Genomic DNA, 27,092 nt, shown 5'->3' on the forward strand with positions numbered 1-27,092 from the left:
GACACACTATTTTATCGATTCAGATTATAACTTGAAAAACCACTATAATTATAATCTTAAATCTGTACAATTGTGTCTACTTTCAAAGCACAAAGTCACATGATAAAGCAATCTGAAAAAATAGTCTTCATTGAAATATATGCTCATAAAGTAAGCATCACCTTGTCAGAAAAAAGGAATGGGTGTAGTCAGTCCCAGAATCAGCAACAGTAAATAAACTTGTGGACCTATGTTTTCCGATCCATCCCGATCTCATGTACCCCATCTTCACTACCCATCACCTTCCTGTATCCTTACCTTGCACCACATTCTGGATCTCTCTTCACTCCCCTCCTTACAATTAACTTTCAGTTCCCCTTTTGCTTCATACTTTAATCCTGAAAAAATCCCCTTCCCTTTACTTGGCCTCACCGGTCGCCCTTGCTCACATTGCTCAGTCACCAATTCCTTGCCACTCACCCCCTTCCATTGTCTCGGCTCACTGTGGACAGTAGAACACCTTGATTTGCCATTCAGTCTCTGCCATACATGACAGGAAACTGTTGTTGGGGTCTTGCTGGTAATGTGAAGTCTGCACTGTGAAGTCTGCACTTGTACAACGCAGAGCAAAAGAAGCCAAGGGTAATTGGCTTTCATTGTGCTCCCTAGTTGCACTTTCTTTGAAAGTAGGCTGCATTTGCTATTCATGGAAGCAGCGGGAACTGTGAGGCATGTCTGCCTAGGAATTGGTGATGGAGAGGGAGCAAAAGCAACCTTTTTCATTTATTTTTGTTTGCAAGGAAGGTGGAGTGTGTGTGTGTGTCTGTGTTTATGTTTCAGTTTTCTATGACTGTGGTGATGTGTTTGAGTGCATTTATGACTGTGTAAAGTATACGTCGAAGGATGCATGTCCGTGACCTTGCATCTATACATCTCAATCTGTTGTTGATTTGCATGCATGTCTTTTGTTGATGCCACAGTAGTGTTCTGGACAAGACAATGAAAAACCGTCACAGACTTAGGTGGTCGACCAGAGTTGGGTAGTAAGGAAAAATCACCAGATGTGGCAAATACTGCCGAATTTACCATTCAACCAGTTATTACAGGGATCGAAGTTAAGACTGGATGAGCAGGAGCTAAAAGTACATGGCCTGCCACAAATCGAACTTGCACATAAGATTCAAACATACAACTCTGTCCATTATTTATGACCACATATGCTTAAAATGTCATATAGATGTGTCCTAATGTGCATTTATAGATTACACAGAGTTACATTTACATAGGTGTCGGTCTGGGGCACTAAAAGTAGCTGTTGGTTACAACCTATCCAAAGCGCATTCCATAGAACATGTGTATACACAATTATTACCCAATCGAAATTGGTACTCTTTTTATCAACCACAAAAGGATGACATGCTGAGTGGACCTTGCCTCAGAATCAAACCTGTAACCTGCAGATCACACACAGATTGCAGCAACAAGCGCTCAACCCACTGAGCTATCTTTTTCAGAATCTGATCAAATATCAACAGCGTTATTGCATGGGTATACCAGTGGTGGTAATTTAGGCAGAACCACCACCCCTTAAGGTGTGGAGGTAAAAAAAATCCAAATTGGGGCCAATAGTTTTGCTTTGCTGTATAAAAGGAAAGCATGTGTATTTCCTTCCCTTCAATACAGTGAAAAATGTTTTCACAAAGGGCCATGTTAAGGGGTGAAAATGTGGGCATCTCTGATACTCCCCTCTCACCACCTGACAAATGCAATGCAAGAAAGTGTCAGATTTGACCCTTTTATGTGTACAAAAAAGTACCGCAGTGTGTTGAGTCACTACTACACATACACATTTTCCACCTTCACACAGGGGAAAACGTCTGACCATTTAAAAAGAAAGTCACCTTTTTATGTTACTAGCAGAAGAAGTAGCATTTCTACAATACCTCTGCCAGTGGTAAACTCTGAATTGGAAAGATTTTCAGAAATACCACCAGTACAGCTGGTAACTTTCTCCAGTGATATTTCATTTAAAAAAAAATCCACCCAACTCTGAATGACCCTCTTAGTTTGTTGTTTACTCATAATTAATGTTTCATGGAATCAATGTCCCAGAGGCTCAGCTCAAAGATAACCAGACAATTATATACTGAAATGTTTTGTATACAAATGCAAGGCCACTCCTAAGACTCCTATAGCTTTTCAACAAAACAATAATTATTCAAACACGTCTTTTGTTTCCAACACTAGTCCTCTTTAATTAATTGTGGACATACTGTGATACTCAGATCCTAAAGCTACTATTTTTCTTTCAACTTTAAATGTAACATAGAACTGGTCTTCTGCTGATCATTACACAGCGTGTTTGATATAAGAAACTATTTAATAAAGCAACAGTTTTGTTATTTTTCGAGGGCATCTGAAATGTGCCTTTTATTTTTCATTTCTGTTCTGATATATAATGGGATGTTTTCAACATTTCAAGTAATTTGCTTGGACACGTGCATTGGTTTTATAGACAACAAAAACGTTATTGTACTTCTGATTATTGATTTTTTCTTACATAAATATGTAAATAATGCCACAAGATGTATACAGGTGATATGAGGTATTATTACTTGTTAACAATCAAGGCCCTGAGGAAGCTCTTATGCGCGAAACACATGTAGGCCTTTCCTTTGTATACAACACGTTTCAGTTTATAATGTTCTGGTTATAATCTTTGATCTATGATTATGGGATAAGAAACAGCAATATATTCGTAAATAATCTCTATTTTGTTTAACTAATGCCAATACCAATCAAGTTGAAGTTGCAATGGCGAAGCACATTCAGATACAGAAACTGTTTCTTTGTTGAATTGTAATTGCTATTGAGGGTATACATGTCACTCTGTATCAGATGCTGCTGGCTACGAATAATGAATAGACCAGTCCCACCGTAACTTGTACGCAGCTTCTATAACACTTCACATAATGAATATGTGAAAGTTACATCTTCCTTTGCATATTTTCCAACTGTGCCCAAAAGCGAGTACCACAAACAATCCAGCAGCTATTTCCATAACCACCATATAGAAACATCCATGGGCGCTATTCATGGAGCTATTAAGTTCTTTGCGTAAGCAAGTCACTAGTGATCAAGAATATTCACCAGAACATAGGGGTAGAATTCTTACAGAATGAAATCGAGGACAAACTCTAATACGATATGGACCCTTAATTCCTTTGCAAGTAGGAGTCGTGATAAGCTGCTGAGGATTTCAACAGACCAGTAGTGTATGGAGTGCAGCGGTGCCAACATTACCATGCAAGGTCACAGAACCGGTAATTTAAATGCACACATTGCCTCGGTATGAACATGCACCTGCAGCCTAGACTCTTCTCATGCTCACTCACTCACTGTTGAGAGCCATGTGTGGGGGCCACCAAGGCACATCTGAACTCAAGAGGAGCGTCTCACCCCAACTACAAAATATCTGAGCAGGCCTTAAAGCACCTTGAGGCAGGCTGGATTCTGAAGGGTTTTATCTTTTTCAATTCTTCTTTTTACATTTTGCAGCTCTGGACCACGGAGAAACGCTCAGCCAGCCCTTGGGGCAATTTCCCTCTTGCCCCCTTTCTCCGTCTGCCCCTAATACCAGAGAAAAGAAGGTGGGGGGGGCGTAAGAGGCCTGCATAAGAAGAAGAGAGGGACGAGGCATCTTGTCCAGCCAGGGCCAGGTAGAGGCCCTACCAATGGAGGAGGGTAGACAACGAAAGGCGGGCTAGAGGCTGGGACCTGCTAAGAAGCTGATAGAGAAAAAACGTGGCCAATGAAAAGACAAGAACCAACAAGTCAGAGTTCATGGTCCATCTGGAGAGTGCTGGTAACCCTATTCAAACTGAGCGGACAAAGAAGCTTAAACACGAATTCTGTATATGAGAAATGTGTAGCAGTAACCTGTAGCACACACTTACTGCAAGCACACATCTTCATAGAGCCTAGCCAAAAGGTGCAAAATTCCGTGAGCAATCTTGTACAGCTCATTTAATAACACAATTGAGAAGTACTGATCGCATTAGATATTTAATTTACATGCACATACGTAATACACAATTCAAATAAAAGCCTTTAAGCAGAATTATTTTCATACCTATAGCCAATCTTCTTTTGACCATAGCTTCACATTTCTTATATATTTCTTGGAATATATTTTCAAAATAAGCATGCACAACATCATTATAACAAAACGCAAAGAAAATCAACCATACAATTAAATATAGAATACTGCATTAAAATAAAAGTGAACGCATCTACAACCAGAACATGCAAATTAGGACGCGCTCCTTTTTGAAATAAGGAATTTCGAAAAAACTATTAGTAACATAAAATAAAAAGCCACACTATGTGACAAATTACACAAGCGAGCGCACAACATATTATCTTTGCCTAACGTCATACCATTAACACTTTTTTGTCCTAGCAAAGATAGATTTTTGTCCCCCATCAATATGGCAGTTGGGTTGGAGGAGTGAAAGCTGCTTTTTACGTTACAGTTAGAATCTCTATTTTAGTTTTGGCTCCTCTAGAGTGGCAGAACAATTGGCATTAGGGTGTGGGGGGAGGGCGATGGGAGTAGGCATAACCTGCAGGCGTTTGATGAAAATGAAACACCATAAAGGGCTGTCCTATAGCAAATTAGGGAAGTGTCATGTCTCCTTGTATTCGGTTGCCTTGTTAAGGGTCGAAGGGGCTCACCTGGCGTGTGACTGACTCCACCCCATCCCTTACGGCTACTCAGCAGCAATGGCTGGTCGAGACATTGCCCCATGTATTCAAAGGCTAGTCTGTCCTCATCTCGAATTGCACTTCGTAATTTTCTAACCCTATGAGGAGGAAGTGAGGAAGGCAGTGGGATGCTGGGGAGGTCGGGGATAGGGCAGCTTCCTCCTACGGAGACCCACCTCCTGCCCGAACGCGACACGCGCCAAGTAACGGAACAGCAGCGAATTACAGATTTTCGGTCAGGAGAACATTTTCACTTTGACAAGTCTGAACTTGGGTGCATATTTTCACTGCTCTCATTAACCCCCTTACTACCAGGCTATTATGCAAGTCAATGCAAAACGGGCGAGCATACTAATCCTAGCCACTTAAGGGCACACTCCAAAATATGTCAAATATTGTTGCCGTGGGGACTTTTGGCTCATAAAAATATGAGTTGACAATATTTCAGCCATTATATTTTATGTGAGATCTTCTGATGCAATCCACATTTCTAACACAGAAATGTAGAAGAGTTGAACAAATTCTCTGTGACCATTTCTGGCAAATATAGTCTGTAAAATGGTTGAAATATCTGCTCCTTATCCATAAATACCATGTACAAATATAAGGAGACTATGGGCCTCATTCCGAATACGGAGGTAGTCATGGCGCAAACTCCCATACCGGTACCGTGTCCAGTTTGGGAAGATGGAGACTTACCGGTCCGGTCCGACCTTGGCGGGACCGGTAAGTCCCCATTCACCAAACCATTCCCCATTCCCATTTGAGCCCCCACAGGGCTCAATGGGAAGGGGGAAGTAGCTAATAACGGTACCGCAATTTGCGGTACCGTTATTGGCTCAGATTTCCCTTAGCGGGTCCCGTCCTTAACGGCCCGCTAAGGGAACTCGTAGTAGGACGCAAGGGATTACCGGCACCAATGTCCTTAATGGTCCCAGGTATCCCTTTGAGCCCACCTCGGAATGAGGCCCAATGTTCCATTATAAGGATATCTGACAGATGGGTTATTACACTGTCTTGTGCAATATTATACATATTATGATTACACATTAATGTTGTGCTACTCTGTTATGCTTTGATATTTTAAGATACATTATCTTTGTTATGTTGTGATGCCGTGCTTCAAAAATTATTCTGCTGTACTATGTAATATGTGTCAAAGTTATGTTTTGCTAAATTTGAGTGAAGGTAGATTTTGATTTTTTTTTTTTCATTTGGAATGCGCCCACATAGGTTCTGCCATGGTTTGTTTTCTATGTTACAGATAATAATTCATTTGTTTTGCTATGTTATATCACTGGCGATGCTATAGGTTCTGCTGTGCAGGCTTTAAATTATGGTCTATGACATAGGTTGCTGTGATAAGCTATGTTAGGACATTTTGGCGATATGCTAGACTTTGCTATCAATTCTCAGGTCAGGGTGCAACACTTCCAATTCTCCCCCAGGCGAAGATTACAAACAATGGATGGTGAATGGCGTGACAATTATTTTATCTTAAGAATGTAACATTATAGGAAGTTAACATTTGGTCAAGTATGCACTGTAATACCAAAATGTCATAACACATCCAGCCTACAATTAAGGTCATTATCCCATTGTCCTCTCTGGGCTTGAGTAGCCATGTTCTTTGGGAGCATGGGTCGTTTCTTGACCAATGGGGGCTTGAGTAGCCATGATTTTTAGGAGCATGGGGTTTCTTGTCCTCTCTGGGCTTGAGTAGCCATGTTCTTTGGGAGCCCTTGTCCAATGGGGGCTGGAGTAACCATGTTCTCTGGGAGCATGGGTGGTTTCTTGTCCAATGTGGGCTTGAGTAGCCATGTTCTTTGGGAGCACAGGTAGTTTCTTGTCCAATGCGGGCTTGAATAGCCATGTTCTTTGGGAGCTCTTGTCCAATGGGGGCTTGATTAGCCATGCTCTTTGGGAGCATGGGTCGTTTCTTGTCCAATGAGGGATTGAGTAGCCATGTTCTTTAGGAGCTCTTGTCCAATGGGGGCTGGAGTAGCCATTTTCTTTGGGAACATGTTTAGTTTCTTGTCCAACGGGGGCTTGAGTAGCCATGTTCTTTAGGAGCTCTTGTCCAATGGGGGCTTGAGTAGCCATGTTCTTTAGGAGCATGGGTAGTTTCTTGTCCAACGGGAGCTTGAGTAGCCATGGTATTTGGGAGCATGGGTAGTTTCTTGTCCAACGGGGGCTTGAGTAGCCATGGTATTTAGGAGCATGGGTAGTTTCTTGTCCAATGTGGGCTTGAGTAGCCATGTTCTTTGGGAGCACAGGTAGTTTCTTGTCCAATGCGGGCTTGAATAGCCATGTTCTTTGGGCGCTCTTGTCCAATGGGGGCTTGAGTAGCCATGCTCTTTGGGAACATGGGTAGTTTCTTGTCCAACGGGGGCTTGAGTAGCCTTGGTATTTGGGAGCATGCATTGTTTATTGTCCTCTCTGGGCTTGAGTGGCCATGTTCTATGGGAGCATGAGTAGTTTCTTGTCCTTGCCCAGGGGGAGTCTTGAGGCTTCCCCTCATTGGCCAATTTCTGGGCCCATTACAAGGTTTCTCACCCATACCGACTTGCTATGACCCAGATATTGGCTAGTGAGGGGCCGGAAGGGGCAGGACCACCTCGCTTGCCCGGTTCAGAATACAGATTGTCACAGGACTTTCAGCTTCATGTGAAAGTTGTACACCTTCTTTATGGGCTGGCGCCAACACGGGAAAGCCAAATCATTTCTTCAAAGATGGAAACTGTTCAGGAATACAATGTCATCACTTGAACTTTTTCAATGTACACTTGACATTGCAAGAGACCATGTTGGCACAGTGTCTTGCATGACCACAATGTTCTTAATTTCTTCGACAGCGGTGCTGGTCGAGGAAAGGGCAAATCGATTTCCCACATTGCCAACAGTCCAGCACTGTATGGGTGCCTTTCATCTGCTTTCGACAGACCCTGCAGGATCTTCCGGGGCTGCGCCGTCCACTGGATGCCCGTGCCTGTTTTTTGATCAGGCGTTTCAACTCTTCCTTTTCCTGATCATCCTGGCAGTGGCTGACGCCAACAATTGTGATGCGCTTAGGGTCCCAAACACAGTCCTCTTCTCGCCCACTTCTAATAGTCGAGATGCCGCTCTTCGGCGGCACCCAGGCAGTGTCGTACCCATTCTGGTGCCAAGACATCTGCATTGGATGGTTGTCACGATCAATCTTCTTGACTTTGCCCACCCTGACCCCGAGTTTAAAGACCACCCTGTCGTCATCGCTGGCGGTCAGCGGGTAGCACATGGCCTTTGCCTTGTTCCGGCTCACGTAGACACCAGGTCCAAGAAGCCCATTGGTCGAAGGCCTGAAACCAGACCTTACGATGGCTGTGGCGTGGGTCTTATGCGTCCCATGGTACATCATGTATATGCCTCCTCTTTTAGCTGCCTGATGGCTCTTCAAATGTTTGCCTTCATGTACATTTTTCCATCCAGAAAATGAAATAGACATAGCTACACGAATCTATCAATTCTGTAAAGAAAAAGAGAAAAAGAGTTTAGTAAAACTGATCCTTTTTGAAGCACCTGCAGTACATTCATTAATCCTGACATCCAACTTCATCAATCATTTCGTAAACATGCTACTTAATTTAAGGCTTTGATCGCCTGTAGATGGGGGCACTTCAGAATAGGTTAAGACCTATGCTGCCATTAAAATGCAGTGAAGAGCTATCCACGTTGAGCCAAACATAGAATTATGCTTCTTACTTGTTAATTTATGAATTAATGGATTATGTGTGCAACCAGAACCCCTGAGATATAACAATACTGCACAGTAATCAGAATTTCAAAAGGTTTTACTTTTTATGAAAAAGCACATGACTTATTCTGCCTTGATAGATCAATATTAAAATCAACAGAGAAGATACAGCTGCCTAGTCTTGGGTGCAGGGCCATGCCCTCGATTCATCAAAAGAGGTGTAGTAATGGATACACACGGAAGTTATGGCAGACCTACTCAGCCAATGACAATGTTCGGAATGCAGTCAATAATTACTGGTATTGACTGCAATCCAGACACTCAAGACTTCGAGCAGAGAGCATTCCGCTGCATTCAAGAAACATCAATGCTAATTGCAAGCAGGTTTTCTTTAAAAAGAAGGAAAAAAACAAAAACAACTCAACCTAATTTAAACACCCGACTGAGAGCTAAAATATGGAATAAGGCTTCCACTTTTGCAGAGAAAAAATGTTCACTTTAATTTTGACCCTAATTCAAGCTTGCACTAAAACTGTTCCAGTTTGAAGAACACCTAGTTATATTTTAAAAAACGTTTAAATTACTAATGTATTTTGTATACCGCAATATTAAACAAACATGTTTTACTTCAACACCACAACTCCAGAAACTTTATTGCCATTACCACTATTTGTAATCAGCATTACAGATCTTGGGAGGGCCTCGAGCCATAACTTGGAGGTGGCTTATTATCCTGTGATAATGACCGAATCCATTGGGCAAGAAGGCTAAAGGAAAACTGAGGATTTCCCCAATCACTCTGTTCCACAAAGTCTGTTGATGGCAAAGGATGCAGCGCCATGAATTAGTGGAAGCTAGGTCTAGCAACTGATATAAAATGGGGCTCATTTCAAGTGTGGGGGTATTGCTAACAACGGATAGTATTTAAGTGCTGCCTGTTGCTGGCCAACTTTATGAGTTTGGGGTATTTACTGCATGGGGTATTTTTTTTAATACCATATGCTGTAAATACTACAAGATAAGGGGTTTCCAAACCTCGGGGAAATAGGAGGTATTGCCCCATGATTTTACAGCAAAACAAAAGAGGTGATGGCTGGAAGGTTTAGAATGAATCTTACCACTCTGCCATTGCTCTGGGCAACCCTGCAGACCATCGTTTTTCAGCCTGCCAAGCCATTACAGAAGGGGAAAAACCATATGCAAATCAGGCTTGGTCCTACCCCTTTTGGGGGTAGGACCAAGCCTGGGGCAGTTCAGCCTGAACTGCAACGTCGCATCCCTTCTGCACGTGACCACAAGCATCCCCAGACACGTTTCAGACTCGTTGGGCGCCATCAGTGAGGAGTAGCTTGGGTCTCTAGGCCAGGCCAATCTGAGATCCAGTTAGACTTGGTGTGGGCCGAGCAGGTACATTTCCTAAGTTTGGTGTTAGTTACCTACCTCCACCGGGACTGAGACATGAAGGCATACTTGATTACCGAGTTAGGGAGTGAACTATGAGAGATATAAATAGCGACGTTCCGAGGTTCACCCAAAGAAGTCATTCTAGGCACAGAACTAGCTCTATTCAAGCGCTACTTCTGAAGGGTACAGGTGGAGAAGGACTTAGTTGGTTGGGGGAAGCGCCTAAGGAATGTAGTGCCATGGGGTTTCAGCCTTCCCAAAAGGGCTAAAGAGAAAGGAATAGAGGGTAGAGCGGGATGGTGGGGGGCAGGGGACATATGTGATTACTTATCCTACCTGGTTTTGGGAACAGGCAGGGTGGTGACTCAGGGGGTAGACTGCCAGCCTGAGCCAACTGATTTTACGCCCAGAGGTGATATGGACAGGATGCTGTAGTCATCATCCCACCCTGGTCCCCACAATGCGGCAGGTGACAATCATAGTCGCGCAGCCCAGGCCAGTCTTGGGAGTCCATATCTCCCCCACGCCACTGACCGATAGTGGCACCAGTTGTGACAGCTTTGCCCGTACCCAAAACCCTTGTGAGACCCAGAAGGATAACTTTGGTACACCTTTTCCCAAATGAGTGAACCTTTAGCTCTCCATGAGCAGAGCCAAGCATTTAACATTGCAATAGAAAGCATTCCCTTTATGAGTATATATATATATATATATATATATATATATATATATATATATATATATATATATATATATATATATATATATATATATATATATATATATATATATATATATATATATATATACGGTTACAAGTTCTTTCGGCCCATTAAAGTAGTCTTTTCTGGGAACTTGCAGGACCATCACTGAACTCTGTGGAACCATGGATATAAAAAGTTGCCAGTTCCAAATACACTGTAACCAGTGTTTCTAAAGCTCCTCCCAGAATGCACCTGCTTGAAACACTGATGAGCTCAACACATCTCAGGCAGACCCCACTAAGGTCATGGGGAAAGATTAACACCAAAGAGGTGGGATAGGTCAACTGTAGACTTGGCAGAGCCCCTTCAGCACAAATCAGTCTGCGGTGCAAACAGGGCAGCAGACCCAATCAAAACGCCGGACACATTACCAGCCCGAGGTGCAGACACTCCCTGGAAGACCCATCCAGGGGGAAGTGGGAGCGCACTATAAAAGCACCCAGCTCCAGTCAGGCAGGACGGCTTGCAAGAGTAGAAGGCTACTGTTTGGAGTAGGCTGGAGATCGGGGGTGGGGGGGGGGAGAAGCAAAAGCTGGTGAGCCACAGGAAGTGGAGAGGTGGCAGTGTTGGAGAGCAGGAAGAGGTAGTGAGGACTAAAAGGGTTGAGGAGGAGGGGGGAAGATCAGAGGTTAAGAGTGAAATGGAGGAGGTGGAGGGGTTAAGAAGGTGAGGGCACAGTGAGACTGGAGAAGGAGGAGATGGTAACCAGGAGTAGAGGTAATAACTGAGTGAGAAAGAGAGAAGACGAAGACAACATCATGAGGAGAAAGGATGGTGGCAAGTGGAAAAAAGAAAGAACAAAGGAAAAAGGAACACGAGAGAAAAGAACGACAGAGGAAAAAACGGAGAGAGGGAGGAAAAAGAGAGAAAGAACAACAGAGTGAAAAGCAGAGAGAGAGGAAATGTGAGGAAACAGACTGCATCAACAGACACAGTTGCAGAATCTGACAATGCAACTCTGGGAGAGAGAGAGAGCGAGAGAGAGAGATCAGTATATTGTTCACTAGTTATTTTACATTTTTGGACTGCGGTTTGAAGAACTGTCTTGCCCCAATCCTAGAAAAATAAAAACACCCAAACACAGTCAGGGTTGGCAAAGACCTTCATCCACACTAGGTTATCTTTGGTTTATGCTTACATGCGGTGAAAGCACTTCAGTTATGACATTACTTGGGAGCAGGAGGTATCCGACATGATGCACAAAACAGAAAATGACAATATGTGCAGCTCCTCAGCTTTACGATGGTGCTGCTACAATGGGCGTTCTCTGTAAAGCACTTTGAGGCTTTTGGAAGTAGTCTGCAGGCACTACATCAAATACCTCTAACGAAGCGGTACGGTACTTCCCAGTATGCCCACTACACAAACACTCAATGAGAGCAACTGCTGGGCTCAAAATGAGGATTCGATGAGCAGGAGCTAAAACCAGCTTCTAGGTGTCAGGCATCACTCAGGAGCCATCACAGGGGAACCAGGAGCGGGTACACAGGGCGCCGCAAATCTAACTTCCACAGGAGATAAACATATGGGGAAAACGTTGCTTAAGTGTGTACAAGATTTATTAACAGTCCCAAATTCTCAAAGTTAATGTAATGCATGTTGGTAAAGCACCAGTTGGTCTCAGGAGCCAAAAGTTGCTCCGGGCAGCTGCAGGCTTCAAGATAGCCAAGCTCTTAGTTAAGACCTAAGTAGCTCCCAGTAATTTCAAACTCTGCAATTAAGAGGGGACACTGCAGTCAACCAAGTGAGGAATCAGAGGCACAAGATGAGGGAAACACACTTCATTGAATCGGGCACCATTTGCTAGGCAGGCCTTTTTTCAGGATGGCACAATGCACATTTTATATTAACACCCCTTGCCCCCCACCCCCAGGGTTGCCAAAGTTTAAAATTATCATAGGGTGGCAAATCCCCATCCCTCGAGCCACAACCTTTTATCAAGAAAAGTGGCAATCACAAGGAGTAACATCACGAGAAACAGGATCGCAAGAAGCGATATGACGGCACGTGCCTGTTGGCATCCTGCTTGCAAGGTATTCTTTTTAATGACACCCCGCTTTTATGAAACCTAAAAGGTTATTGATGGAAGGCTTTTCATCGGGTAGTCCTGTGGGCAGCTTTCCAGCCATCACTGTAATCCTATCCCCCACTACAGAAAGGGAGCAGCCATGTGCCTATCAGTATTGGTCCTTTTGCCAATGGCAGTAGTTTGGCCCTACTGCTAGGCAGTGCCGGCCCCAGGCCTGCCAGCGCCCTGTGCGAGATTTGTGCGCCCCACCCTGCCAACATTCTGGCAGCACTGGTCAGGGGTGGCCTGAGTCGAGGGGCTGCCGGATGTGTCCTGTACGGGCTGTGGATGGCAGCGAGCAGTGCTTTATTTATTTTCCTCACTCTAACAGCAGACCCCTTCGTCTCTGCAAATTGCAGCCCGCCAGGCCCTACACATGCAGATACTGGTGGCGCTCGGCTGAACCCATTCCACCACAAATGCAGAACAGCAGGGGGCCCCGTGATGTTGTTCGGCTGAACTGAGCCCCCTGCTGTTATTGTCAAGTGGGTGTAAGCGGTGCGCCCAGAGTGGCATGATTCTTTAATAGGCGCTGGGCCAGACTGATACTTAAGTAACCTCCAGCTCAGTGTCAGGTAAACTTAAGTTTACCTGACACTGAGCTGGAACCAAGGCGCCCTTTATTTGTTGCGCCGGGGAGGAGGTGCCCTTGTGCGGCCGCACCCCCTGAGCGCACCTTGAGATGGCACTTCTGCTAGGCCACCACCCCACTGCACAGGAACAGAAGCCACAGGATACAGGTTTGTTGGATCTCATCAGTAAGGTGCATCTCGATTACCTATGTGCAACGATCTAGTTACCTAATCGCTCTCATTTCGGGAGTCAAACGTTGATTAATTAAAGGCATTGAACCAAACTACTAGGCCACTCAGGCACGTCATGTGGGGGGGTCGCATATGCAACCCCCCTGCTGGCTCCCTTGTTACCCCATGCCAAATAAAAACTGCAACCAGTAGCCAGTGGGTATTTGTCGAGGTCCATTGGGCAGGGGAACATGGTACCATCGCATTTGGTGGTCAGACAACTAAAAGATCTTGCATGAGTCAGGTATCTTGTAACTACTAGAACAGGAGCATGTGGGCCCTGGATGCTAATGTGATGCCACCTAAGGTTAGATGCATTGGCTGGCAGGCTCCGACAAAGTAAAGCACAAAGCCAACAAACAACCGCAGGTGTCCAATGGGAACAGATTTAGTGACAGCTCAGCAGATGGCTCGCTCCAGGCCAGCCTACTCAGAGGCTCTTCTCCGACCATCATCCACTTTGTCTGGTGAGGATTGCAGCAATTGTCGGACAAAACTTGAGTCACGTGGAGCAAAAACCAGAACATATTAGGTCCCAAGACTTCTCCATCACACCAAAAGATGTAGGTACGTGGGGCAGGACATAATGTGTACCACCATTATTGCTTAGTAAAATGAGGCCACACTAGTGGCTAATCCACTCAGATTAAGTGCAGCTGGAAATGATGGCCGCTCTGGGCTCTATGTAGCAGTACTTATGCATTATATTGAATACAGTATTCCAACCATGTCCATAATGTAAGTGAACACCTAGGGGATTTTGTGAGTTTATAGGGCTGCACTTCTATATTTGAAGAAGAGTGAGATACTTAGGTCATTGGGATCCATAACCTAGACGCAGAATGTGAGGATCTAAGGACCAGGTACATATAATGTGAGCCTCCTTGACCTTTATACACTGGGCCACTGCTTTGGATACACACAAAAAAAACACAAGAACTCACCAATGTAGGCCAGTGTTGTGAAAGCTTTGGCCCATGGTGCATTGTTTGCAAGTTGCATATGCTTGCCTTCCATAGCATTCAAAGTATTCCTTTGCACAAGAGAATGTGCGCTACAAGCTTTGGCCACTGTGTAAAGCTTCTGCAATACTGCCCCTGGTGGGCAAAAGAAATTTGCAGAGAAAGAGAATGTCCATTGCCTCTTTACCCTTTCTTTGTACTTTTCTTTCTGGACTTCACTTATACCCTTTTTGATTGTGCAATTCTTGTTCTTACTCTTTAGTTTGTTGTTCTCATTCTTTCTATCCAAATCTCACATTCATGCACTCCCAGTTTGAGCTCACATGTTTCTGTTTCTTTGGATGTCCACCTCTGCTTGTGTCCATCCCTCTCTTTTCATATAACACTCTTGCTCTCTCTCCCCCCTCTCTTCCTCCCTGCCCCCCTGCCCCTCAGGTATTCCTCTCTATTTGCCTCACTATTTGTGTAGCTTTATTTGCTCTTTACTTCCTTCTCCTTCTCTGCCCCACCTCTTTCCTACCCTCTCTTTCACCCCGTTGCCCAGCTCCTCCATTTTGTCAGTCTCCATTTAGACCCGTCTTTTCATCCTTGCATAAGCATGCAGACTTATGTTATGTTACTGGAATTTATACTGCGTGCCGCTGCCATTTGCATGGTCTTCCGGCACTCTTGCCAATTTGAAAAAGGAGGGTGGGTTAGATTATTTTGTAGAGAGGGAAAAAGCAAATAGCTTTGTAGCTGTGTTGGTGCATGCCATGTCCCAGGCATTGTGTGCAGATCTGTTTCTAGGATGTCTGTGTCAATGGCGTAGCAACATTTCTGCCCAGGTGGGTGCCTCGTGTGGCCATGGTGATAGGGTACATTGGCCGGAGTGTTTGTATGTAAGTTGGTTGTTGAGGTGTAGAATTCTGTTGTTCGATGTCTGTAGGGAGGGAATTTAAATTGCTGTTTGCGTGTGGTGTAGCTGATCTGCATATAGTGTGCTCAACTATGAAGAAGAGAGTGCAGGTGTTTGGGCAAATTTATACCATGGGCAGACAATGTAGGATTTTAGGGAGCACAATATAGTGGGGCAGCGTTCAAACTAGGTCAAGCTATTCAACTAGAGCAAACAATTCATACAGACTTAAGAAGCAAAATAAAATGGGGCAACAGTTAAAGTAGGGCAGACATTCATATGGTGGAGCAACAGTTCATCTAGACTTGAGGAGAAAAATACAGTGGGGCAACAGTTCGTCTAGACTGTTGAGGAGTTGATGACAAAAGTGCAGTGGGGCAACAGTTAAACTGGGTAAAGTCAGGATGCAGTCAGTAACAGGAGGCATCGAGTAGAGATTTGTGATTTGGCTGCAAAACTGAACTCCACTATCCTCTGATAAAAGTGCTTTACAAGTCCTGCATACATTCAAGTTGGCTCATTCAAAGGCAAAAGCATGGGGATCGGCTATCTTGGGGTGCTGGCCCAGGTGAGCAGACGGGTACTGGATTCGTTTCTTCCTCAGGGACGTCATATGGGGGTTGCCAGGTGTAGCAGCTGCTACCCCTGGTTCCCCTGGACCTGTCCTTGCGAACCGTGGGCCACTGGACAAAGAGGCAGTGCCAAGAGCAGATATCTGTGGTGCACTTGAAAGGGGCAATTTTAAATGCAGCTAAATGTGCCGCAGCATGTATTCACCTGGAATCTAGATCTGGAGAAATAAAAGGGATGCAGGAAAAAACCATGGAGTCGCCATCACACATGTTGGCAGTCCATTAGTGAAGAATGCTGAATGGTTGGGGGTTTCTGTGCAGCTCATACCCAATACTTTAGCAACGGGAAGGGTATGGGGGCTAGGTCCAGCTGGCTGGGAATGCGTAAGAGCAGCCTGCAGTACTCAGTGACAGCAGAGTATGAACACAAATCTCAGTGATTGTCTGCTTTGCACATCCAGTGAGCCGCTGGGCATGTGGAGAGGGGTGTGCCCCAGTGGCTTCTGCCACCAATCCTGCCTGGGCACTCTGTGACCTGACTCAGATCTGCCAGCCCTGCATCACAGACACTCTGCAGATAGACGCATGGTGAGATAATTTATCGAAGATGCCCTCTGCCTTTGAAGTACACCATCTGTTGCTTCCTCAAGCAAAAAAATATATACATTTGGAAGGATAGCCCAGGGGCAATGCACCTACTTTGGGAAGAAGAGGATGCAGTGCAACATTGGCTCAGTTCCTGTTGCAGTGCGTAGAAGCTAGAGGCGGCTGGCATTAAGCAAGATATAAAGGACCAAAGAAAATAATAAAATTGGCCTTTTTTAGCAGTGATGTCATGCAGCTGCTGTTTACATTTTTAAAAACCCTTAATTACTGTGACCTGAAACACATCCTTCCCCTCTTTCTCCCATAAACAGAAAGGCGATGGCTGGAAGGTTTCAAGTCATTCATTACCACTGTCAAAGCTCTGTGCCACCCTCCAGACCATCGTTTTTCTGGTTGGACTCTAATTGGTCAGTTGCCTTTTTCAGTCTGTGGCCAGACACTTGGCAGGCGCTGGATGTCTGTGCTTTGGGGTTTAGGCCTCTTCGAGATGCTCCGTCTGTTACAGTTTAGCCCAGGTGATGCACAATAGTCCAGGTTGTTCTGTTGGACATCTGCTTATAGTCACAGTAATTTGGTAATATGTGCCTATATACACATTAACGCTACATATGCTGATGAAATGTTTATCATATTACGAGGTCAAAGGTCATGTGATGTCACTTCCGATACCCCTGGCATTTTGGTGAAATGACGTCCCTGAGGCCACTATGTTGCAACACGTCTGGGCTGCGCTGCATCAAGATAACACTTAGTCTAGTGTTTTGGTCTGGACTGCTCCCTTTGGTGGAAGCATCAAGAAAGATTTCCAGAAGGCTGGTCCCCTACTATAAAGGTCCAGACAGGCAAAACAAATTATGGGACGGATGCCTTCCGTGAGCAAGGTCAGTGGTTATGAATAATTGAACGCCTTCCATTCATTACCTTTTACTCTGATTTACATCAGCTAGCAGTTGTTACCTATTTGTATGTAGGTAGCCCACAGACTAGAGCATCCGAATATACTCTGTTAAGGTGCCTCAGCTGGTTGATGAACCTGCTGCAGAGATGTGTGTACAAGCTGAAGGTCACATGTGTAGCCTGCAAGAGCCGGAATAGCATTTCTCCTTTCAGAGGAAAATAAAATTAGTAATATTTTGGGGTCTCATGCCCTCTTGTCCGGAAAGGTGGTGCAAGGGTAGTGTGAGAAACCCGAGGGTATTCTCACTTCTACTCCCCTGGGATATTTTGCGCAGGTGGCCAGGGAAAGGCAATCACATTTGGATCCTGACCCTGGGGGTGGAGAAGCAAGGGATGATCACCTGGGTGGAGGGTCCTTGGGGATTGGGAGTGGGGTGCCCTCAGACGAGACACAGTATTCCCCATGCCCTTCCTGGAGGAAACCCTTGTACCGTTTGCATGCTAATTGACCTTTTCACAATTGACCTTGGGAGAATTGACCTAATTTAGAAGGTCAATTAGGACATATATGCAGGGGAAACCCCCCACAACGCCCCACCCAACCCAAAAACCCCTGCAACCCCCCACCCAATCCCCTTATATTATTTATAATACAAAACCAACCCAATACATATATAAAATACCAAAATAATATAAAGGTCAATTGTGCAGAAGGTCAATTAGGACCACTATAATTAGGTCAATTGTGCAAAAGGTCAATTGTAAAAGGTCAATTTGGGTAATACCCTTGTACTAGGGGCAGTTATGGGATATTGTTATCCATGTCCCATTGATCGAGAAAAGGGTATGAGTTATCCTCAGTCCAGGCATATCAGGAAGAGAGCTAAGGGTGTTAAAGATCACCTGGTTGAATGGTCTGTGAGGACTTGGAGTGGGATGCCTTTAGGAGAGACATGGTATCCCCCTTTTCCTACTACTGACCAACCCAACCCTTTTCCCGCCTTTATGGGGTATTGTGACTCAATACCCATGACTTCCTCATGTATGACTGTCAGAAGTACTGGGACAAAGAAAAGGTGACTAGGAGCAATTAGGACAAGGTGCTTTTACCACTCTGGTACTGGGACGAGGAAGAGACCTTCTGACAGTGCTAGAGGTCAGGCATGTTCCTTAAATGATGGTGGGCAGGGCTAATTGTAAAACCGCACCTTTAGCCTGTTAGAAAGCTGCAGGTGTATAAAAAGCCAATCTCTGTCCAAGCAGCAGAGCGGGAGAGGGGGATTCCTGAGAAGTCATGGCGTTGAAGGAGCAGCAGCGGAGAGGCCTGAGAAAGCAGCAGGGAGCTGCGTGTGTGCAGCACGTTAATGGTCCACAGGAGTGCAGCCCGAGCGTGGAACCAGGCGAACATCAAGAGGGGAGTCGTGCCTGCAGTATGCCCTATTCCGTGGTGTTTTCAGTGCTCGTTCTCCTGGGGTCAGAAGCCGACCCAGGAGTGCCTAAGGGGCAGAGGGGGCAAAGGAAGAAGTCCTGAACCGGAGGACCAAAGGCCGAGAGACCTGCACTGCAGGAACGCCAAAAGAAGCAACCAGTGAGTTTCTAAATGAAAATGAAACGCAGTGTGTGAGTGTTTGAAGTTCCGCGGAGGATTAATATCGGAGTGGTCGCATGGAAGTGAAGACTATGTTTTTGCAGGTTCAGAATGCTGGGCACGTTACAAAGGCAACTTTCACTAATTTCCAATAAGGAAATCAAATGAACAAAACCTTTTCTGACAAAGATAAAAAGTACTCAGCACTTGAAGACCTTTATCAAAGCCATTTACAAAGACTAATAACATAAAAATTGAATTAATGCAACCTTTTCTAATCATTATGAACATGTATGAGTCCTGGGCATATTATTTAAAGCACCTCAGTGACATATGTCAACATGTCAAGTTGAATGGAGATATTTAACATCTATAAAATCCAGAATCAAATGGGAATTATATCAAACACCTTTTCAGTGAATGCAACTTCATATCTAAGCACAATTTGGATGTATTGAAATGTAAACAGAAGATTAACAATGCAAGAAAAAGAAATGTGAATGATTTAACTATATTTTGGGTTCAGAGTGAATGGAACTTTGAAGATGCACTTCTATAACTGATTGAACTACACCTTTTTCACCAAAAATATGTTTGTGTCAAGAACGACATTCAGAGGGAGGTGGTGCTAGAGAGCTAGTCCAGGAATAGCGAACTCCCGTTGAGCTCCATGGGTCGGCTCTATAATATCCTGGGAAATAGCAGCTTGGTGTGTTTTGCCAGTCAATTTGGAGTTCGGAAAGAGACCAGCCAGACCTGTGTGCTTTTCCGACCTAGCAAGGCTGGTGCAACCGGCTTGGTGGTGCTACCAGAGCAAGGCAGCCACCGCTGCGTGGCCTTTCTGCAGGAAATCAGGCTCTGAGACAGGCCCATTTGGCGCCAAAACATTAGTCGGTGCAGGGCTGAGTGGCCAGGCTGCGGCGAGCGGTCTGCCCCCAGTGTGCCTTCACAGATGGACGGGGTGAGCCGTGGGAGCCCGGGTGCGAGCTGGAAGAGAGCAGAGGCCTGGAAAGAGACCCCTGGCTGGACTCGCTCTCCTTGAAGGTCGATATGCTACAGCACCGGCTGGACAAGCACGGCGAACGCCTGGACGAGGTGGAGCACAGGGTATCTGGTCTGGAGGATGGGTCGGCGTCGCTCACAGCCAGGGTGTCAGCCGTGGAGGGGAAGCTCAAGTCGGTGTCTTGCAAAAATGAGGATTTGGAGGGCAGGGCCTGCATGAACAACATTTGTCTGTTTGGAATTCCAGAGCGTCAGGGGCAGATCAAGATGGAGGAGTTCATCAAAGCTCTCAAGAGGGAAGTCTTTGGAGGGTCAGAGCTCTCCCCCGTTTGTGGTTGAGAGGGTTCACCGGATCCCGGCGGTGCAGCCAATACTGGGGGCATCCCCCCGTCCCATCATTGCCCACCTTTTGAACTATAGAGACAGGGACACAATCCTTTGCTTGGCCAGGCAGAAAGAGGAACTTCAATAAGAAGGAGATCCAGGTTTTCCCTGATTTCTCGGCAGTGGTGCATGCATGGAGGAGGGCCTTCGCAGGGGTTAAATGTTGTCTTAGAGATAACATCCCATATTCCATGTTGTTTCCTGCGAAGCTTTGCATTCAGCATGATGGGAAAACAATTCTTCATGCCCTCCCGAGGCAGTAAGCTCCTTCCTGGATGATATCGGCAGACTACATCGCCCCAACAACATGAGACCCCAGAACGGTGTCTGGAATCAGGGCCGGGAGGGCCAGAAGACCCACCCAATTTGGGCCGTTGTTGAGGTACAACCGGGGGGAGGGCAGATTGGATGCCTAGTAGCTGACTATGTGACACTGGCATTTCTATCTGGTGGTTTGGGCTGCCTTGAAAATGTGTTATGGCTACCCGTGGGTGGATGAGCCGACACGTCCCTGGATGGGCACTAGCGCCCCGAGCGCAGTATTATGTTTTGTAGTTTGGTGAGTGGGGTGGGTCTTTCAGGTGGGTCAGAGGTTGCCTGTGGGTGGGGCTGAGAGCAGGGCAAGATTGGTAGTGGGGAGGACAAATGGGACGGGGGGTTTGTACTGTTACGTTTGTCTGGAGTCTTCTTTGACTGGTAATCAATGGACCGGTAATGATCCGCAGCACAGATATTGCACAAGTGGTTTGGGGGGGGGGGTGCAGGCTCCACCGGACAGGTGTTGATGGGGAAGGATGGCCTTTCGGGTAGGCACGTGTAATATTCGGGGTGTGGGGAAATCACCACTCCAAGGTCAGGAAGGTAGCACATTATCTCTGCAGACACTGGGTGGAGGTAGCTTTTCTTCAGGGGCCCCACCTTGCCCCCCTCTTCAGAACACAGGTGGGATCACATTGGGGCTGCCACCCGTACTTTTCAACTTATGCGAGGCGGGTGGCTATCCTGATAGGTAAGGGGGTTAGGTTTCACCTGGTATTGCTGGCAAGGGATGATGAGGGGAGGGCCCTGTTGGTCTGCGGTGTCCTGGAGGGGGTGAAGGTGGCACAGGTGAACTCATATTGGCCAAATGTGGACAATAGTTATGCCTTTGATTGGCTGATTGTTCAGCTGGCTGGGTGTCAGGACACCACCATAGTGTGGGGTGGAGATCTGAACACGGTAACGGACCCTCTGCTGGATAGATCATGGGTGGCCAGGGCTCTGTGTCTAAGGCGAGTCTACAGGTGCAGGAAATATGTAGGACATACAATCTTGTGGAGGCAGCACAGGGATACACACAATTATACCTTTCATTCCTGAGTTCATGGGACCAGCTCTAGGCTGGACTACATTTTGGTGTCCCGTGCTGGGGGATTCACGTGGGGTGATTGCTGGATTCTTCCCGGACCTTGTTGGACCACTCGCCTGTGATCCCTGAGTACTTGTTGGGCGGGGGAAGGAAGGGGGCCCACCCTTGGTGCTTTAAATCCGATGCGCTACAGCATTCAGTGTTCTGCCAGGAACTGCAGGACTAGATCAAGACCTACTTTGAACACAAGGAGGGCTCAGGTCTCGTCGCAAGGTGTACTCTGGGAGTGTTTTAAAGAGCTACGTTACAGGAGTGTTCATGGCCAAGGAAAATGGGGTCCTCTGGCAAATCAGTTGAGACCTTGCAGCAGGCGAGGTGCAGTTAAAGTGGCTGAACGGCAAATATGCATCTACAACGGACCCCAAGATCCTGGCAGAGCTCCAGGGGAAGCTTGATGGGTTTCGAGCAAATGCTGATCGGGTGATTGATTTCTGGGCAGGAGCCATGAGGTGCGTCAGTATGGGGAGGGGCAGAAGCCTGGGGTATTGTTGGCAGATGATAGAGGGCCTCCATAGGTAGAGTGCATTAAGGACCCCCAGGGTAGCCACCAGTATGTGGAGGAAGATATTGCGGCTGAATTCTGGCGCCTGTATGGGTCCAAGTACTTGCAGCACTCTAAGAGCCTGCAGCGCTACTTGGAGGAGGTGGAACTGTACTGGGTGGAACCCCGACTCTGACGGCTCTTACTCTCTGGAGGAGGTCATGGAAGTGATTAGGGAGCTCCCGGGATCTAGGTCCCTGGGGCCCGACAGCCTGTCAGGGGTATTTTATGAGGCATATTCCCCATCCTTGCCCCCCCCTTCTGTTGCGTGTGTACACAGAGTCACTTACCTCGCTTCCCTCCGCTTGCAATGCAAGGCGAATATCATCCTTCTATATAGGAAGGGGAAGCCAGCCGAGGAATGCACTTCATATCGGCCAATCTCTTTAATCAACGTGGACAAGACCTTTGCTAAGGTGCCCGCTAATCGGCTGCTCCCCTTGATGCCCAGCCTTGTGCTGGCGGATCAGGACGGGTTTGTCCCCGGGAGGAACACAACGTATGGTTTACGCCGTTTTTTGGGGTGTTGGCGCCTCTCTAACAGGAGTCACAAGCTGCCATAGTTTTTTTAGATGTAAAAAAATAAAAATAAAAAAATAAATAAAAAGGCATTCGACTCCATTGAATGGCCATACTTATTTGCAGTCCTACAAAAATTCAGACTTGGCGCTCACTTTATAGCTCTAGTGCCTCTCCTGTACGCCAACCAGATGGCGAGGATTGTGGTGGGGCATGGAAGGTCCAAAAGCTTCGATATGGGAATGGGGAATGCGGCAGGGCTGTCCGCTTTCCCCTCTCCTCTTTGCTCTAGCAATGGAGCCCCTGCAGTGATTCTAACAGAGGCACATTCAGCGGGGATTGAGGCTGGGGCTGCACAGGCTGCTTATCTCATTGTATGCGGATGACGTGGCCCTCTTCATCAGTGACCTGGTGTGCAACCTGGGCCCAGTGAGGCGGGAAGTGCTCAAGTTTGGAGAGTTCTCGGGTTTGAGGAATAACCATAGTAAATCGGTGGTCTTTCCTCTTATGGATGGGACGAGAGCTTTCGGGGATGAGTTTGGCCTCTTCGGCCTCAAGTGGGAGTCTTCTGGGGTCTGGTAACTGGGGGTGAAGTTGTCGCGCAGTCACGAAGAGTTGTTTCGGGATAATTTGGTCGGACGTTTGGGTCTCTCCAGGAGGTGGCGGCGGGATGGCGGATGCTTCCGCTTCCGCTGCAGGCCCGAATCTCGATTGTAAAAATGATTGTGCTCCCCAAACTCCTTTGTCAATATCCCTCTGTTTCTATCTGGTGGCTTTTTCTTATGATTATGAGGGTTCATTCTTGATTTGCTCTTGACGATGAAGCTGGTGAGGGTGACGTATACCATGCTGACACCACCGTTTGAGGGAGTGGGGGTGTGGGGGTCTGGCTCTGCCAGATTTGGTACGTTAGTATTGGGCGGCATGGGCACCCTTCCTTGCCCATTGGTATGCCACCCACTTCGTTCGGCCTCATGTACAAGTGGAGAGGTCACTTGCCGCCCCAGACCTCTGAGTTTCGGGGTTATTGCCCAGCACCCTGAATGACATCAAGATTACCTGTGCGATCTGGAAGAAGGTCACGGGCAAGATGGGTGTTTGCATATTATACTCACCCCTCCTCCCTGTACGGCATGTGGCAGGGCTTGCCATAACGGGAGAGCAAGCCCATCTTTGGTGGGTGGGAAAAGCTGGGCATTGTCACCTTCAGTGATTTTTTTATTGATGAGTTTCTTTCCTTACAGCAGGCAAGAGAGAGAGGAGGGCGGGAGACACGACTTTGGACATTTTCCTGTACTTCCGGATGCGGTAAGCATTTCCCAAACAGCCTCCCACATGGGCGTTGTTAGGAAAGATTTTGTAATTGTAGGTAATTTTCCTTCCATGTGGCAACCCCTAAACTTTTTGCTGTTGTTTTTCACCTTGTTCTTGACTTTGCCAGAGAACTGCAGCCTTCTGCCGGACTCCTCTGGGCTTTCGCTCCATTCTTACGGGGAAACTGACATGCCCTTAAGACAGTCAGTACCGGGAAACGCTTTTTTCCGTAGTTTCTTTTATCATGTTGCGGCTTTCGTGCAACATGACACAAGAGGGCACTGTAAGCTAAGTTACTGCTCTCTTGGGTCTCTAGCCTTCTACAGGCCCTAGATACTCGTTTAGGATTGTAACTGATCGGTGCAAGTGATTCACGGACGGGAATGGTGGCAGCGATCGTTTCTTGTGTTTTGAGCTCCTTTTGGCGTTCTAAGCGCGTTTCTCGCGCTTAACCCAAAATGGTGGCCTGGCTCCCAAAATGGCCAGACCACGAGGCTCCTTTGTCCTTTCCGCTGACCGTCTTGCTCCCTTCACCTTCCCCAGGTCGAGCCGACCCGGGGCCTTCCTTATTTGGGCATGTACTTTCCCACGAAACACGGATGCTTTCGCGGGCTTCTACATGTCTTGTGTGTGCCTCCAGGATGTGGGCTGGGATGTCTGGTCCCAATACACATCATGGGTGCCAGAGAGTCTAGGGTGGTGTGAATGCCTGGGACCACCGTGGTCCGTGATAGGTCCATGAATGGTGTGAGTGTTGATGAGCGGATCTCCCATTGGGTCCCCTCCGTTTTGGCGCGAAGGGATAAGAGGGGGCTGGAAACACCACTACCATGTCGATCTCCTGAGTTCTCACGAACGAAGGAATACAGGAGCCAAGTATCCTGCAACCAAGAGGCTGAACCGAGGAATCGCTGGTGACCCGCTGAAGGACTGCTCCTCTGCACTGCTGTCGCCTTGTGAAACCCTTTTCATCTTTGATCGAACCAGAAGGCCTGTACTGGTACTTCGACCCTTGGAAAATAGTGGGAACAGCTATTCTCGGCATCTTCACCATCTCCTGCTAGTAAGCCTTCGGAAGCGCCTCTGGGCCATCCAGCTGACTGACCAGCCTACACAGGAGTCTTGCTCTGTAACCGCCGCCAGGTTGTGTAGTATTTCGAGTCCTTGTCACTCTCACACGCTTCGTACACTTGGCGTTCCCAGGTCTGAAGTGAGTAGTGTACATTTGGCTCAGATACACACGGCCGCTCCGTTGCCCTGCTGTGGTAACAAACTGTGCGGGTTCCTTCGTTTGGGACGTCTTTTACTCAGCTCTGCTGCTGCAGACTCAACACGACGACGAGACGTCCCCTGCTCTTCTGAATCTGCCAGCGACTGAAACTGACGCGGAGAAGCCTGGGTCTGCTTGCATCGGGGACCGGTGAGTAGCATAGCTAGGAACTGGTCGCCCTCCTGCAGGAGCCCATAGCTTTTCCCCGCTGTGTCAAAACAGCACGCCTTTCCGTACTCGCGCTCTGCTTCTGCCCACAGTGGAGGCTGCGCTTGAGTTGCGGAACACTGTTCTTCTTCATTTGTGCACTAAACTGAACTGCCCGATTTCCCTCGAAGAGACTCCCCTTTTGCCCGCTGGCACCAGCGTGTGCAGGTACTTTTGAGCACAAGGCTCCACTCTTCGTAGGGCTCGGACTTCCTTTTAGTTAGGTGCCTCTGAAGGCGGACTGGGTCTAAGCATTATTTCGCACTGCCTGTTTTCCTTCCCTTTAAGGTGGACTACACATTTCGTGCATCTAACGCTTGAGACTTGTTGTATTTGTATATATATTGTATTGGTATGGTATGTGTTGGTTTACTAGAGTTGTATTGTGATTTCTCGCTACGGTCATTGTTTTAAAGGCCTTGGAATAAATGTGTATATATTTTTAATATATCACCTGTTTGGAGTAGTTTGTAAGTGTCCTTGCTTTGTGTGCTCATTGCGGGCTTTCAGTCACCCTCACCCCTCTTGAGACCTAGTCTTGACCGCCGCGATCGCTACCTTGATTAGTCTGGCTTGTCCAGAGGTTACCCTGTTCCAAGTAATTAGGTTGGCCTTCTGAACTTCTGCGCCACCAGGACAGAGTTCAGAAATCCGTCTTAACAAATTGGTGTACAGCGGTGGGATACGACTGAAGGTATCCAGTGTTGCGCACGAACTAAGGCATTTCAAGTTATTCCTAACAGGACACGTAGTGAATTGTTGTAGTATAACTTTAAAAAGGCCATAGTCCTATCTAACAGTATGGAAACAAATACCTTGTTAACTTTAAATGCTTCCAAATCAGAAACATTGAAAAAGATGTGTGCGGAGAAAGGTGTTTCATCTCAAGGCACGAAATTGGATATGATCCGAAGAATCGTGGCGTGGCAAGAAGTGCAGCTTGACGCTATAACTTCTGAGGACAGTGCGGAAGGAGGTGGGGCTCCTCTCACTGGTAGAACCGACGGTTCTGCCGCTGCACTGATCCACCGCGACCACGAGGACAGGGAGGATGAGATGTCTAATGTTTCCTCTGCCAGTGTTGATGGGGAGGCTATGCTTCAATTCAAGAAGCAAGAGCTGCGGTTTAGGCAGAAGGAGCTTGAATTCAGCATAGCCAAACTAAAAATCGAACAGGCAGAAAAACAGAAAGACAGGGATCACCAGTTGGAACTGGCCAAGCTTCAGGTTGCAAATGGGTCCAAGGGTCCTGGACATGGGTCTGAGGCCTCCTCTCATCCACGGTTTCCGAAAGATCTGCTCAGTGTGTACGAAGAAAGGAATGACATTATGGACTGGTTGAATACGTTTGAGTATGCATGCGAAGTTCAACAAGTTGACAATGCTGATAAGATTGCCTGGTTACT

The 27,092-nt window shown here is 46.7% G+C and overlaps 1 protein-coding gene across 2 annotated transcripts in view; it reads right to left on the bottom strand.

The window, feature by feature from the left end:
- Positions 1–4,028: 4,028 nt before the first annotated feature.
- LOC138487733 (uncharacterized) overlaps positions 4,029–27,092 on the bottom strand; it is a 119,159-nt gene continuing 96,095 nt past the window's right edge. For both annotated transcript variants that reach the window (XM_069614281.1, XM_069614280.1), the window contains exon 2: positions 4,029–8,251. In XM_069614281.1, coding sequence (XP_069470382.1) covers positions 7,586–8,230 — 645 coding nt within the window. In that variant the 5' untranslated portion in view covers positions 8,231–8,251 and the 3' untranslated portion in view covers positions 4,029–7,585. The remainder of the gene's footprint in view (positions 8,252–27,092) is intronic.

The sequence above is a fragment of the Ambystoma mexicanum genome, chromosome 9 (genome assembly GCF_040938575.1).
Source record: "Ambystoma mexicanum isolate Mex_15411 chromosome 9, UKY_AmexF1_1, whole genome shotgun sequence".
Classification (NCBI taxonomy): Eukaryota; Metazoa; Chordata; class Amphibia; order Caudata; family Ambystomatidae; genus Ambystoma; species Ambystoma mexicanum.